This window comes from Cebus imitator, unplaced genomic scaffold, assembly GCF_001604975.1.
Source record: "Cebus imitator isolate Cc_AM_T3 unplaced genomic scaffold, Cebus_imitator-1.0 Scaffold22, whole genome shotgun sequence".
Taxonomy (NCBI): Eukaryota; Metazoa; Chordata; class Mammalia; order Primates; family Cebidae; genus Cebus; species Cebus imitator.
Window position 1 is genome coordinate 1,707,346 of NW_016107337.1, and position 16,525 is coordinate 1,723,870.

General features: G+C 34.1%; 1 protein-coding gene across 7 annotated transcripts in view; it reads right to left on the minus strand.

Moving 5' to 3' along the window:
* Window positions 1-16,525, minus strand: part of RALYL (RALY RNA binding protein like) — a 718,971-nt gene that overhangs the window by 51,550 nt on the left and 650,896 nt on the right. For all 7 annotated transcript variants that reach the window (XM_037736077.1, XM_017521829.1, XM_017521831.1 and 4 more), the window contains 2 exons: window positions 9,755-9,912; window positions 66-179 (listed from right to left, as the gene is read on the minus strand). In XM_037736077.1, the coding sequence (XP_037592005.1) occupies window positions 66-179; window positions 9,755-9,912 (272 nt within the window). The remainder of the gene's footprint in view (window positions 1-65; window positions 180-9,754; window positions 9,913-16,525) is intronic.

Here is a 16,525-nt window from a genome sequence, read left to right on the forward strand (position 1 = left end):
CTGATTGACAACATTTCACTGGTTTAATTCCCACCTGTCTGTGACCTTGGATCCTTTTCACTTACCTGCCTCCGCCTTCTGCTGTTTCTCAATCTTCTCCAGGCGTCCTAGCAAGGAGTCAATTTTAGTTTTGATCTGGGTTAATTCTTTCTTGATGGTCTGTAACTCATCTGATTTCACTGGAAAGGAGAAAGAAGAAAGAAAACAACAGAGCATCAGATGCACCATAACTCACCTAGGACCCAACTCACAGGCACCCCTTGTTTTCTGAAGTCTGTGTCAAATCACATAGGATATTTTTCAATTGTATCAACTTCTCATTACTTCTGGAGACCCTGGAACACTGGATAATTTTGTCAAATACACATAGGGATTCTCAGTGACACAAGCATTTAATCCTGCATCTTTTGATGGAAGGTTATGGAAATGGATAATGGAGTTTAGAAATATTTTATAAAATAACCAAATGATGCTAAATTAAATTTTAGCAAATAGAGTAAATCTGCAATGTGAGAGGGATTCAGATGAAGAAATAATTAAATCATGACAGGTATGTTAATACTACTTTGAGGTACTATGTTGTAATATATATTTCAGCAATCAATGATATTTTAACCCAGCTCCTTGAAGATTGGAAACCAGGAAATTTATCCTTTAAAGAAACTGTCTTTCCAGCTTTCTCAAAGTTGCTATGAAGCTTTAGTCTTTCTAACAAAAAATAAGGCAGTGGGTTGTGCATGCCTCGCTCTAAGCCCTGGGCTTGATGGAAAGGAAAATCACTGAAGTTCCCATTGATATTTTCAATAGTACTGGTTCCCATGCTAGATGTTTACAGTTTAGTATCGTTTCAAAGACAACAAATGGGGACTAACATAAGACTAACACATTTCATTTTGCCAAGAATGGATGTTAAAAACAACAATAAATAGCCTACTATTGACTATAGTAATTATTTTGTAAGAAAAAAGGGCTTAAGGAAAGAACAATTTCATATTTCAAAGATAATTCTTTAAATAAAATATATTTATATTTGTAAAAAAAAATTACTGTACTATCCTTATTTTTCTGAGAACCATTTCAGTTTTACCAACTTTTCATTACTTCTAGTGATCCTGAAATACTGGATGATTTTTGCCAGTTACAAAAATAGAGATTCTCAGTGACATGAGCATTTAATCCTAAACCTTTTGACTGAAGGTTATGTAAATGGATAATGGAATTTAGAAATATTTTGAATCCACAACTATCAGAGATTGAAGATTTTAAAGCTATCACTATGCAACAGCTACGCCTGTCTCCACGCTTTTATTGGGTGGACTGGCAGTATTCACACCTCAGTCAAGAGCCATATTTCAAGATCTTGGACACATTTGATTCCAGTCTATTTTTCTTCTGTCTCTTTTCCTTTAGGTTTCTAATCATCTTAGAGTAGATATTCCCTGGAAATTTCTGAGGAAATTAGAGTGTTTAGCTTGATTCTTTAGTCTTCAGGTGTTTTTTGAAAAAATAAAAAATGCAATCTATGTTTCCATAAAATAGAACTATTTGTCAATTAAGATAAATGATGTAATATACATAACATGTTATGGATCAGAAACACTAAGTCTCAAGGGAAGAACAGATTTTTATATAAAAATGAGAAAACTTTTCCATTGTGAGATCAGATTTTCTTTTTAAAGCAGACTTTTATTTAATATGAAAGTAGTTTGCAAAATAAAAACTGCAAGAAGCATGGGCCCTCTGGAGTATCCCTATTATGAACTACTAAACTGAAAGTAGAACAGTGTAAAATAGAGAATCACTCCTTATGTCAGTTACTTCAAAGACATCAAAGTACCATTGTGGAATTGCAGCTGAATTTGAAAAACATCATCTGTCACAATTGCAAATTGATTCTGCTTTGAAGAATGGTGCTCATTCTCTTTGATGAAAGCATATGTAGTTTTACTTAAATGTATCAGATTTAATAGAAAATATTTTATCTTATTACATTTCAGTGCAGAAGAAATAGGACTATGGCTGAAAACTAACAATATATTTCTTAGCAACTAGAGCTACTCCTTAGCCCAGGAATGCAGTTGACTAATTTAAATTTATGTATTGCCTTAAAAAAACATAAACCAATAAACCACCGCTACTCCACTTTATAGAAACTACATTAGAAAACAATTAGAAATATAGACTCATCTGACCAGAACTTAGAAGTCTCCAGGGAGCCAAGGTTTTGTTTAAGTCTAGACTCATGTCTAGCTCTGTAAGAACATTTTTCAGATCACAGCTGGATTATTATATAATTTGGGTCTAATAGGCTAATGTTGTTCAAGAAACGATGCTCAAATAAATGTAACATGGAAATCCAGAGAGATCCTGTCAGTTCTTTCCTGGACCCTACTAGGAAATGTTGAAGTGAGTTTCTAACCCTATGCAGGGTGCTCAATTCCTCTCTTACAGTGGGGAGCAGCAAATGTTCATCTAGGGTCCTGCAAAGCAGACTCTACAAATAGTCTTGGCTACTTCTTGAGTCTGGAGAGACATTTTTGCTTGTTATGACCTGGAGAGGGTAGTGCTACTGGCTTCTAATGGGCATTTAGTTTGCTCAGCATCCTACAATGCACAGGATAGCCCACACCACTCCACAGAGTTATCTAACCCAAAATGCTGATCATGCCAAACTATAGAAATTCTGCTCTAGATAACTATGTAACCTCCCTTACCAATATTATGCTTCCTATCAAATATCCAGATAACTGAAAAAATGTTTGTAATCATGTGGACTTTGACAATAAATCACATTATGTTATTTATTTTCCCCATCAATTAATACATTATTTGAATGTCAAAAATAAATAAATATAATTTGCATAGCACTTATATAAATCACTTTTAAGTACAGTATTTCAATGTTAAAGAACCTGAGAATCTAAAGATGAATGTGATTTTCCCAAAATTACATGATATACCCACATAAGAGTTCAGGCTCAAACCTAGATTTTCTTAATTTTAATTCTACACTTTTTATTGCGCCATGCAGCTTCAGTTGATGTGAAAAATACGATTGTCAGTTTCAGTTCTTTCCTTCACTATGAATTAAGGAACCACTGTGTTTAATTCAATAATATTCAGGAAAAGAAAAGGAAGGTTTCTAGAAATCTTTATCGTGATCACTTCAATGCATCTGCTCTGCTTTTATCTGTCTCTGTTTATATATACGAAAAGCCCCAATAATAAGAAAATGAACAACTGGCCTGAAGTTACAGGACAGGTGATACCCTTGTAACATAACATATAATACAAATTCTAAGCTAATTTAATATGACAAGGCTAATTTGTTAGTCTCGGAAATAATTTTCAAAAGCCAAACTTTAAGATATTTTGCTAAAACAAATTGGAGCAACTGGTTGTTACCCACCCCATAGATAAAATTTCCTAGAATAGGGAATTACATATATATGCATATATAGTATGTATTCATAATACCTATGCCTACATACAGCTATACCCATTCTTTTTTTTTTTTTTTTTTTTTTTAAATAAAATGGAGAATGGGTGGATTTTATTCAATAAGTATTCATTAAATGCCTATTGTCTGCATCTGTTCATCTTGCATTTCATTAGAAACTGCATGTATATCATTTCATTTATTCCAAATATACAAATCAGAATTGTTAAACTTACTTTTGGATTTGAATGGTGAATATTAGAGAAGTTAAGTCATGTGTTTAAGATTGCTTAGCAGGCTGGGCCTAATGGCTCAGCCTATAATGCGAGGGCTTTGGGAGTCTGAGGCAGGAGAACTGCTTGAGCCAGGAATTTGAGATCAGCTTGGGCAACATGCTGAGATCCCCATCTCCACACACAAAAAATAAGAAAATAAGCCAGGCATGGTGGTGCATGTCTGTATTCCTAGCACCTCAGGAGGCTGAGGTGAGAGGAGCTAGCTTGAGTGTAGGAGTTTGAGGTTACAGTGAGCTATGCGTTCATGCCACTGCATTCCAGCCTGGGTGATAGAGTGATACCCTGTTGCTAAAAATTTAAAAAAAAAATGTTCTTAAAAGAAGATTGCTTTCGCAAAGAGGCAACAATTCAAGTTTAGAGTGGGCTGCCTGACTCCAAAGCCACGGGTGTTTAGGTGCTACCCCGCTATCCCCAGTGCCCATCATGAGCTTCTCATCATAGTGAAGTGTCTCCCTGCTCTCATGGACTCTATAACTAGTGATCAAAAATAAATATATAAGTAATTTATTATATATAGAACATAAAATACACAAAAAAAATGAGAAGTAGTGAAAATCTTCTGTGACTTGGTAATGAAATTATCTCCCATTTTTAAATTTTTTGGTTCCTCCTGCTTCCAACCAGATTGTAAGAGCCTGAAAATGAAAGATCATGTCTATTTTGTCTATGGAGTATCAGTTCCTCATGGGTCATGTCTATTTCATTGATGGAAAATTAGTACCAGGTGTCTGTCTGTGATAGATGCTGATTAATTGAACTTGTGTCAAGTATGTGGGCAAAGAGAAAAGATAAATTAGCTTTGATGATAAGTGATTGAGAAAATAGTCATAAAAGAATAGGTCTTTGAGTTATAACAAAAGATAATTTAGATTTTAGCAAGCAAAAACAGCCTTGTAAGTAATAGAAGTAGTAGATCTCAAATCATGTAGTTTGAAAATACATGTTACACTGATTTCTTTTGGACCCTGGAGTGTAGGCCAGAATTTGTCTCCTTGTTTCACTGACTGATGCAACATCTTCTGTAACTAATTTTCTCTGAGCTGTAGCATTTCTACAGATGTGGCTCCAAGTCAAATATAAAAGGTATGACAAAAAGCCAAATGCAAAAAGCAAAAATAATAGTGATCTCACGTAAAGCATAATTAACTTGAATTTGTAATTAAAAGTAGATTAGATGTGCATACAAATAACTATGACATGAAGCAGAAGAGTGTAAATCCCATAATAAAATAAACAACTGGCCTGAAGTTAGAGGACTGGTGCTGCCCTTGTAACATAGAGGGGTCTAAACTTGTTCTTATAAGAAGAGGAAATTTATTAGACAAGACACACACAGAGGGAAGATGGTGTGAAGACATGGGGAGTTGATGGTCATCAACCTGTCAAGGAGAGAGGATTGACACAGATCCTTACCTCACAGCCATCAGAAGGAACCAAGCCTTCTGACACTTTGATCTCCAACTTCCAGCCTCCATCATTGTGAGAAAATAAATTTCTGTTGTTTAAGCCCCCCAGACTGCGGTACTTTGTTCTGGCAGTCCTCGCCAACTAATGACACTCATCATATACATTTCCTAAAATATCATTTTGAGCACGTAGCACTTTGCTGAGAGTTTATCTTGCTCCTGCATGAAATCCAAACTCTTCAATATTCTGCACAGTTTTTCATTATTCTTTTACCCATTTTTACATCTTCTTTAACCATAATGTCCTCAGTTTATTAACTGACATTTCTAGCAATAAATATTTACTTCATATATTTTTACCATTATAGTTTATTATCTATTAAGACTTTTATAATAGCTGACACTGTTCTAAGGGCTCTACATGTGCCAGCTCATTTAGTCCTCACAACAACTCCACAGAGAAGGCAGTAAGCTTATCATTCCCATTTTATAGATGAGGAAACTAAGGGACAGATAATAAATGGCTGAGGCACTATTGGTTTATAGGTGCAGCAGCTTTATATTCCATGTTCTTAGCTGCTATAATAATAGTAGTGGTAGCAATAATTAAACTCATTAAACATTACTCTGTGCCTAAGTATTTTATATACATAAGTAGTTTAATTCTTAAAATCACTGTTGGATACACAGTATATTATTTTCAATTTCCAGACAGAAATTAGACGTATATAGATGTTAAAGGATTTCCCCAAGGCTACCGTGGTAGTATGCTGTGGAACAGACTCCACCCCAGGCATCTGACAACAAAGTCTCTGTTCTTCTTGACCCACATCCTGCCTCCCAGAAAGCAAGTCTCTCTCATTTTGTCTTTTCGAATCCACTGGTTCTTCTAAACTCAATTCAAAATTCTCTATTAAGTCTTCTCTAACCTCTCCAGCCAATGGTACTTTCTCGCTTTAAAATGTCTAAAGCAGAATGTATTTTGCCTAGGATAATGGATGGATGGATGGGAATATTTAATGATATGTTGCTGAGTATTAATATTATTTCTCTGGTTGATGGTTTATCTCTGTATTTCAGTCACATGCTTTTGAGGGGAGGGACCCAACATAAGAAAGCTTTCTTAGCACTGGGGATAATTTCTCAATTTTGACTTTAATTGAACTGTCTTTAATTTCCTGTTTGATGCTTTAGGGCATTGATATTAGTTTGTCACCTATTCTGTCACTGAAAGTTCATTGACAGGTCCCCAAAGGCATTCAAACTTACTAGAGTCTTTATTGTTAGATATTAGAATTTAAATTAATTCTTTAAAGAAATTGATTTGATAGCATATTTTTTCCAGAGGGCACCAATTTTTCCTCTTAGAAACTACAGCTAAAGCTCACTGATATTCATGTTTTCTCTTTTATAAAATGTCAATCTGCAATATCACATTTTCTTTATTTTATGACTCTACGATGTCAGGACAGGAAAGTTGATTAGAGTTTTAGTTCAATTTGGTTTGAAAAGGGACAGAAATACCTAGTGGCAATCTACTTATTTAAAGCAATCCATTTAAAATGCTTATCAGTATTCAACTTTGGTAAATTACCACATGAATATATTTTTCTTTATATAGTTCTCAGCAGAATTCAATAATATTACAAATTATGAAATAAGAAATGAAAATTATCCAAGCTATAACATTAATTTCCTCTTCTGAACTTGCCATACCATTAATACTGGCAAACAGCTATTAATAAAAGAGTAAGATATATACCTTAGTAAGCCTTTATTCAGATTATATCAATATTAACATACTATATTTTAAACTTTACTGAACTTTTTCATTTGTGATTTGAGTTTGAAATTTTTGTTATTTCCAGGAAGCAACCTAATTGTAAAAAGTAATACCAATTAATGGATATTTATACATGCACATATATATTTTATGTACATATATGTATACATAATATAATCTGCCAATATGCTCTTAAAAAGAATATTAAATCATGATTCTAGTTATGCTTGCCAGTGAATTATAGATATTTTTTATTACTGTTTCACTAAAATAACACTAATCAATAGTTAACTTTTGTGACTTGAGCTCTAAATGTATAGAACTATATGAAATGAATAGAATTGATCAGTCTGTTGTCTTTCTATGATAACAGGGGGCTGGTATCATGCTCAAGTACATCATGGCTGGCTGCCCCTGTTTCTAGGTAATCTCTGACCATTGATGTTGACCACTACACAGAAACTCTGCTGCACGGCTGCCTTGGAGTAGGCCCAGGGGCCCCCTTCTCTACTATGTAAACCAGGCCTGCCAACCTCCCCAACTCAGGTATCTTATTGGGGTTGTACCTATAGCCTATGGCTTGCTTGTCTCTCTGCAGTAATCCCTTAGAGCTGTCTTATTGATACTGGCAGCCACATGACTGTTCTACCTCCAAGCTTAGATTTAATCCTCATGATAAATCTTTTAAAGTGATTTTCCACAGTGTTTTATTTGAAATATTTCCTTTTGATTTAAGCTTAATATAATAAAGATGTATCACTTAAAAAACTTAAGTAAAATTAACACAATTATAATATGTTGAATAGATTTTAAATGATCATTTGTCTTGATTATCATTACAAAATCTTTATATCCCAAAATTTATTTTTCTACCTATTGCTTATTTACGCCTTTCAGAGTAACAAAGATACTCTAGGATTCACAGTTCCAAAGAATGATTGCTGCTAAAAAATAAAACACACGATATTTCTTTCAAAGCATCTCTGGTTTGTATTTAGTAGTCCAATTTTCAGATTTAGCCGTTTCTCAAGACTATTACATCTTATCACTGCCCACCACCCCCCCCAAAAAAAAAACCAGAAAGAAAAGATAGAATTAAATCTCATGTGTGATTTACCATTGCACTTAAGAATAGATTCTTATGTTACATGTTGTAATGGTTACAAACTGTAAAGTCTCTTCACATTATTTCTCCAGGTAGCTGACTGTGGCAATTTGTGTTTCTATAAAAACCACTTCATTGTTTATTTATTCCAATGTAAGAAACAAGTCACTGAAATTTTAAACGCTTGAAGACTTTTGAGAGATAAAATCTTGTGCATACTCCATATTGGGATGACCCAACATCCAACAAGTTGCTGCAGGAACTCCTTTTCTTTTATTACTAAGACACGAAAAGGAATTTGTATTTATCTATCTACGGAATAGATACATGAATACATAATTACATAGAAATCCATAAATATATTTAGTGTGCTATTGAAGTTATCTTAGGTCCACAAAGCTTGTTGAGTACGCCAAACTTCAGCTTTTTCAGAAGCATCAGTACCTTCCTGCATGTTGAACTATTTTTTTCATGCTCTTGTGTAAAATCAAAGTATTTCAATAGCAATTCTTTGTTAGTATAGTGCTGAAATAAAAAGCAGTGTTTTACAGTAGATAGCACATAGGTATAAGAGCTAAGAGACCTAGGTTCTGCTTCTGGCTCTGCTCTATCAGCTATATGACTTTCTGTGTTTACTCATTAATAAAACTGGGATAATAGTATTTGCTTACTTGTCTTAAATGGTTGGGTTGCAGAGTAAATCCAAGTCCTTACAGTGGCTTCCCAAGCTACATTGGAACTTGTCATATGTCTAACTCTCTGACTTTATCCCTAGCTAGACTTTCCCTTTCTGCCTCTGTTGCAGCTGCACTGCCTTCCAATTATTGTTCCTTGATTATTCAACTTAAGGACTCTGCACTGAGCATTCTCTGTCCATAGAATTCTCTGTTCCCGACAGTTTCAGGCTCACTTTCTCTTTTCCTCACATTCTTTAGGCTTCTAGTCAAATGTCACCTCAATCAATTAAATATAGTGTTCCCAACTTTCTCTATGTGTTTATTCTTTTACCTATTGAACAGCTTATTATCTGTTTCCTTTCTGATAAAAGGCAATCTCAAGGAATATAGGAAATTTTGTTACCCTTTCCTTAGGAATAATATTCTGACAACAAATTAAATTTTTTCCTAATCACTCCACATAAAAATTTAGCAATGTTTAGTTGGAAAGTTTGTATTGCTGCTTTTTACTAATTAATGTGAAACGATGCAAATATTATTTTTTATGACTTTAAATATATCTTCAGATACATATATCTCATAATAATTTATCATAGTATGGAAAATTATGATTTTAATGCCTCTATAGTTTGCCTCACTTAATTGCTAAAACATTCAAAACATGAACTAATTTTGCATGTTTCTCTGAAAAGACAGTTTATGCACTCCCTTTGGAAGTAAAATTATTTCTTCATTAAAAGCATCATATTATATTTTAAGACTTTAATATGACACAATCTCAGCCTAGAGCACAGTGTTATTTGCTCTATAAAATACTTTTCAAATTGGTCCTGGGTTTTTGTTAGACATGTTTGTTTGTCTCCCCTACTGCAACACAGTATGGTGGAAAGCAGAGACCATTTCTTATCTATTTTATGATTTTTCTAATAGTTCATACATAGCAGGCACTTAATAACTATCCAGTTAAATTACTGAATATAGGCATTTGTGCAATGATAGTTAACCACACCCTTCTTTAACTAGAAATAAAATGAAGGACATTACTTACATTTAGAGCCTGTTGACCCACTGGCAGCAGATCTCGATCCACCTTTCATGGAAAAGACTCCTTTCCCTCTGCGAGTTGTTGTGACTGCCACTCTGGGGCGCTTCAGTGGAATTACTGCACGGGGAGGTGGAGGCACACGCCCGTGGTAATCAAATAACCTTTACAAAACACAAATGGGACTGAGAGTTGGTTTGATGTCCAAGAGTTCTATCAAATATGTGAAATGATTAACAGGATAGCCTGGTAGAAAATTTCAATAAATATTTTCTTTTTGCTGTTGTTCTCTAATATTCAGATGTAGATATGTATTGGCAGATGTAATTTCCACTAAGAAAATAGGATGCTAATATAGTCTATGCTTCCTGGGCTTTAGAGTGTGACCTCTAAGAGGAACTCATTTGTAAGGAATGAAAGGACCAGGAGCTTTGCTCCAAAAGTACCATGCAATTTGTTGAAATTATGCTGACCTTCATTCCTAAATATATTTTTTTGCTTGGTAAAACAGATTTATACTTCTTATGGACAGAAATATTCCTCTTACATATCAAACACTTATTAGCACATTAGTTTAAAAGAGGAAAAGATCTTGCAGAACAGGAACAAAAAAAAAATGAAATTACTGTTCAATCAGTAAATAGCCCAGAAAGAAAAAAAAAGTAAAACTAGCTTAAAGAAAACAGCTGTGAGAGACAGGTCAATATGGTGCTTCAGCTCACTCTAAGAATCTTTTCAGTAACAAAAGGCTCCTCTGATTGCAGATAAAAGGAGACAGTTTGAATGACACGGAGCTAGCATGAAGACAAAACTCATTTATAAAAATATGTAATTAATAGATTCAAATGCTTCATATTATTTATACTGCATTCACATATATGACAAATTTTTACATGACAGCACATTTGAAGGTCAATGAAAAAATACTGGGATACATTTACTCATTTTCATGACTATTTTCCAGTGAGCCAGACATGTAATTACGTTATTCACTGTAAAGAAAATAGTATTATTGACTTAGAATTATAATTGTTACCTATTTTATTGTGACAGAGGGAAATACTGGATTACATTCTTATAATTACTTTAAAACCGTCAGTAAATACAGTCTAATATGAAAGTCAGAAATGAGAAACTAGAATGGGAAGAAAATTAAACAACTTCTATAATAGATTAATTTGTAAAATTACATCTTGTTTATACATACAGATGAAAATGTTTCATCCCTTTTTAGGAAACAATGTATGAAATGTAATAAAAGTTAAGATAGACTGGCTTACAAACATTCATCTGGAGCCATTAAAACTATTATGGAGTGGGGAAAGCACGAAAGCACAATTAAACCAAATTTAAAGCAAAATTCCTTGGTACTAGGAATATCTCCTACATTAGAGATTTATGGTGTTCAAAAATGATTTAGAACATGCTGGGGAAAAACTGAGAGATATCCGAAAAGGAAAAGAAATGAAATGAGACAGAGTTCAAGAGAGGTGTCATCCTCTGTGAATAAGCAAAGTCCATTAGAGCTGAAGAATGGCTAGCAAAGAACAGGTCATGGATGTCAACACATTATAGTTTACTTCAAAAAGCACAGGCAGGATGAGGCTGAAAAAGGTTATGAATATCATCCATACCACTAGGGGCTTGAGGATCAAAAGGGTCAGCTAGACCTGCCCCTCATTTCAATCACAAAACAAGGTCTACATTTGTTATTTATAAGTTGAAGTCACAGAGCACCTTAAGTCAGTGAACCAAAATACAAAGGCACTTTGCATGAGCTCTAACACCCAAAACTATGAGTGAAAAGAAAACACGCCAATTGACTGATCTCCTCTAGAGTAGCAGTTGCTGCTTGAAATGAAAGGCAAACTCTTTTAGAAGGACCATTTCCCTAGGCCACCAATGTGCAGTTTTACAGGTTCATTAAACGAGCCAATCTGTAAATCGGGTTAAGAAAATCTCTAAAACACAATTAAAATATATAATGATGTAAGAGTGCTATAGTGAAAATACAGGCCAAGTAAAGTTCACTATATTCATTGCTACTTTAATTGTAATGTAATTTAATACTATTTTATAGGGAACAAAAGTGTTTATCAATTTTTCTATTGCTTTTCCTATCCAAGGATTACCAAGCCTCCAACTGTGGCATGGCCTGATCTTATGCTGAGAAAGAGTGACGCTTGCTTACTGTATTTGTGATATGCTTTTAGTATGAGGCATATATTTTAGTAATATACTTAGTATATTACTAAACAACTTTCCTTTGGTATAAATTCCTACGTTGAGTGTCCTCTGTTCTCTGAATATTTTCATGAGTTGCTTCAAAGGAAAATGACTATTTTTATTTTCTCTTGCTTTGTTTTGTTTTGTTTTTCTTTTTTTGAGACAGTATCACCCTGTCACCCAGGCTGGAGTGCAGTGGTGCGATCTCACTGCAACCTCTGCCTCCCGGGCTCAAGCAATTCTTTCACCTCACCACACCCAACTACATTTTTTTGTATTTTTTGTAGAGATAGCAGTTTGCTATATTGCCCAGGCTGGTCTCAAACTCCTGGACTGAAGTGATCTGCCAGCTTGGCCTCCTAAAGTACGGGGATTATAGGTATGAACCACCATGCCTGGCTAGATGACTTTCACTATAATGTGACAGGTCATTTATAAAAGAAAACTGGGAATGGGTGAGGCAGGAGAATAGTGTTTGGAGGTAGGGAGCCTAAGGCTGATTTATGCCAACTTCCTAGAACTAACTAAAATGGAAAACCCCAACTTTCCATGCCCAAGTAACAAAAGGATGAGAAGCTACTCCCTTTGTACCCCCTTCACCCCCCCACCTTTTTCTGCATTTGGCAGATGAAAGATTGAAAATACCTCTGATTGGTCCCCTTCCACAACCACAACTAGTCAGGCTGGTCGTGGGCAAAGTCTTCATTTGCATAGGGTGTAACTTTGTAACTTCACTTCAGCCTCTGATTGGTCCGCTCCTGCAACCAATCAGACTGACAGTGGACCACTACTTAATATACATAGTATGTATACCAAGTAATCAGTGGGAAACCCCTAGAGGTTATTTAAACCCCAGAAAATTCTGTAACCAGGCTCTTGAGCCCTTAAGCTCAGTTGGCTCCCACCCTATGGAGTGTACTTTCATTTTCAGTAAACCTCTGCTTTTGTTACGTCATTCTTTCCTTGCTCTGTGCATTTTGCCCAATTATTTGATCAAGAACTTGGACACCCTCCATCAGTAACATGAGCTAGCATGAGGGCATAATTTTAAATTTTACAACTTTTAATGCAATTGAAGACTTTCTTAATTTTCACTGGACACTCATGAGTTAATTAGAAATAAAAGGAAGGAATACTGGATGTTGTCCTAACGTGCAAAAACATAACAAGACAAGGATAGAAAGTGGGGAAAGGTTTCCTGGGATTGCAAAATAGAATATAGGGGTTCTTCAAAATGCAGAGGGAAGTAGGTAAAAGGCAGCCCAAGAAAGAGAAGTATTGGCTGTCTCATCAGAATTCTGTCTACAGCAAATCAAAGAAATTTTACCTCTACTAAATGTTAGGTTGTCAAATAGTGTTGAGACTAAGGAACTAGTTCATTTAAGATTATAGACTGACAACAGAAATGATAATCCAGCAGAATTAAATGGAATCTAAATCTCCAGGCCAGTTAAAATCTTTAATTTTTTTCCCTTCCAGTTTTTCTTGTTCCTTACCCTTTGGAGTTATATTTCCTTTCTTTTCATTTAATAGTCCTTAATTTTCCCTAATATTTCTTGGTCAGGATAATTTTCTCTCAAATACTTACTCGTCAAATAGATAATAGTTTATAATGAAGCCAAACATATAATTCTTTCCTCAAAGTCCATTTCACAGTTAAAACTCTAAAAGACCTACTGTCAAGTACTAAATTTTAAAAATTCAGTCTAATCGTAATAAAACCAATTCATGGAGGAAATTTGAGAATTTAATTTGTTTTATTTAATAAATGTTTCTACTTTACAGGTACCCTTTTCTTACTTGGACTTTTTGTGCTTTAAATAATATCTGACATGTATAATTTTATTACCTAGCCAAAGCTAAAAACTGGTAATATTAATTTTAATATTAGTTTACTTGATAAAATTGACATAACTCGTCTCTAGGAAGAATAAGGACATTCGATTTCATCTATTGTTCTTAAAAAATAATTGTTTTTGGACAAAGGCAATTTAAAAACTGAGTGCCTTTTGGACAAAGGCATATTAAAACAGCAAATAAACATACTTTTAAGTGTCTTTTTAAAAAAGAGCTTGTTATTAAGCTTTAATAATAATAAAGTAACATTTTGGAAGAAAGTACATTAAAAAAAATTATAACTCAGTCTCAGACCCTAGAACAGCTATATTATATTAGCTATAATATAACAGGATTATATTAACTATAATCCTTTAATCTTTTTTCTGTAAGCATCCATATTTTTCACATAATTGAAAACATAATATATTACAGTCATGTATTCCAGCTCTTTCTTTTTGGTTTATATTAAAAACATTTCTCAGGCCTATTAAATGGTCTTCTTAATGTTTAACCGCTGTAGTGTATTTTCTCCAGTAGATACCCCACATTCTAATAAATCATTACCTGATGGCTAAATTTCTGACTTGATGTTTATATTTTGCTGTCAACAAACATGGTTTAAAACACAAGAAAAGAAACTGAAAATGTAATATGTGTGCAGTATTTTATCACTGAATATTAAATTTTCATTTTAGATTAGTAGTAACTTTAAAAATTTTCTGGTATCTACCTGTTTTTTTTTCTAAATTGCCCTCGTGAAAACCATTTTTTTGTTTACTCATGATTCAAAACTTATAGTTACTACGTAGTTGATGCTAACAAAAATATTTGGTCTTCCCTAGGGGGCTAAAATTTCTGGGTTGCCCAGAGGCAAAACCTGAGAACAGGTTCAGGGTCATATTCTCACCAGGAACTTTTGGTAGATCTACAAAGATCAATGGCCAGAGGACCAGAGAAGATCTTGCCCCATGTTTTGATTCAATCTCCAGCCTTCCTTTTCATCATGCTTAACTTTGACAGATGTGTAGTCCATAAAACCAAAGTAGGTGCCTCTTCATTTCTAAGAAGGGATACATTTGAAATCTACACAAATAGTTCTTGTAGGCTGGTAGTGTATCTGTTCCCTTTTCTGTTTAAACTACTCAGAATTCATAAACTCTGCCTATAATTTCTACTCTGACTTCAAATAAGTTTTTGGTTACAATTGAATCAGAAAATAATTTTAAAAGGCACACTCCACCTGAGACCAGTAAATGAATAATTTCCATTCCTCTTTTTTGTTAAATTTTCCAATTTTCTGTGAAGTTTTCTCCTTGTATCACAGGCAAATACTTCTTGAACATGCTTTTTAAAGGCAAGTTGATTGCAATCTTGAATGATCTTTGGCAATATTTTGATTCTAATATAATCTCTGTATTTTGTCCAACATTGCTAACTGCCATATTTTGTATATAGCTTTGTGTAATTAAAAAGTTAATAAATTCATCTGGTGGTTGTGAGGTTATAAGCCACTAAAATGATTTTCTCATTTAATTCTTATAGTTCCGTGAGGTCAGTAGTGTTAAGCCATTTTGCCCATGAAGGAAACTGGCAAAAAAAAAAAGAGGTGACTTCTTCAAGCTTAACCAGTCAACACATGTGCATCTGGGCCTGAAATTTATCTCTTCTGACTCCAAATCATACCATTTGTCAGCTATACCATGCTGTTATTTTCAAACATTTCAAATGGAATTCCATATTACCAGAGGATAATTCAAATTTGCATAACAAAACATTGTTTCTTGTTAATGTGTTTTTCAATATTCATAAATATATATTGTGCTCTCTAATCAACAATCTGAAACAACTGTAACCTGACTTAGTGTTCTTTCATTAACTGCAACCCTAGTAGCTTCTTGGATTAATTAACACAAAGTCAAAATGGTTCCAGAATTGAACAATGCCTATTTCGGATCATTTAAAATATATACATGTTTTCTATAAAGGTAAAACACCTCTGGCATTTCTTTTACTCTGCTAATAAAAGTCTACTTATCACTGGAAATTATAAACTGATCAGTATTCTTCCTAATATTATTGAAAAAGAGGTTGGATTTAAATAGCCAATGCTGCAGAAGTGAAAAACTCTCCATAGGGAGATTAAATATAATTTTAGGCATATCTCTTCTTTAATTGTTAGAGTGTAAATACTTATGTTTAATGTATGAATATACAATATCCTACATTTAGAGTCATACATGGATCTTTAAAAGAAAATGCCATTCAGTGCTGTAAATTACTGGGCAATGCTTTGTGTAAAAGAGAAAATATAAGAATTTAGAATAACCACTCATGTACTATTTAACGATACTCTTCATGATCCTTGAAACCATGAATAGACAGGTCAATGAATCACATAAGGTGGGGAACTTTGTGTAAAGAAGTTTTCTAAGATAAAACTATCTAAGGGTTGGAAACCCTCAATCACATTAGTCTCTGAACCTGGCAGAAATAGGATGACAATATAATGTGGACATATGCCAGTTATTAAGCTATTGTTTCTTGGTTTCAGACCTACCCTTAGCCACAGAGTTTTTTGCAACTTTGAAAACCACACTGCTGGAGGTGAGGGTTAGGGTTAGGGTTGAGGTTGGGTTTGCGGTGGGGCTGGGCAGCTGGCTTCCTGCTGAGCTCAGCCAATAAAGGACTTAAGAAGGAGACTGCAAGACTGGA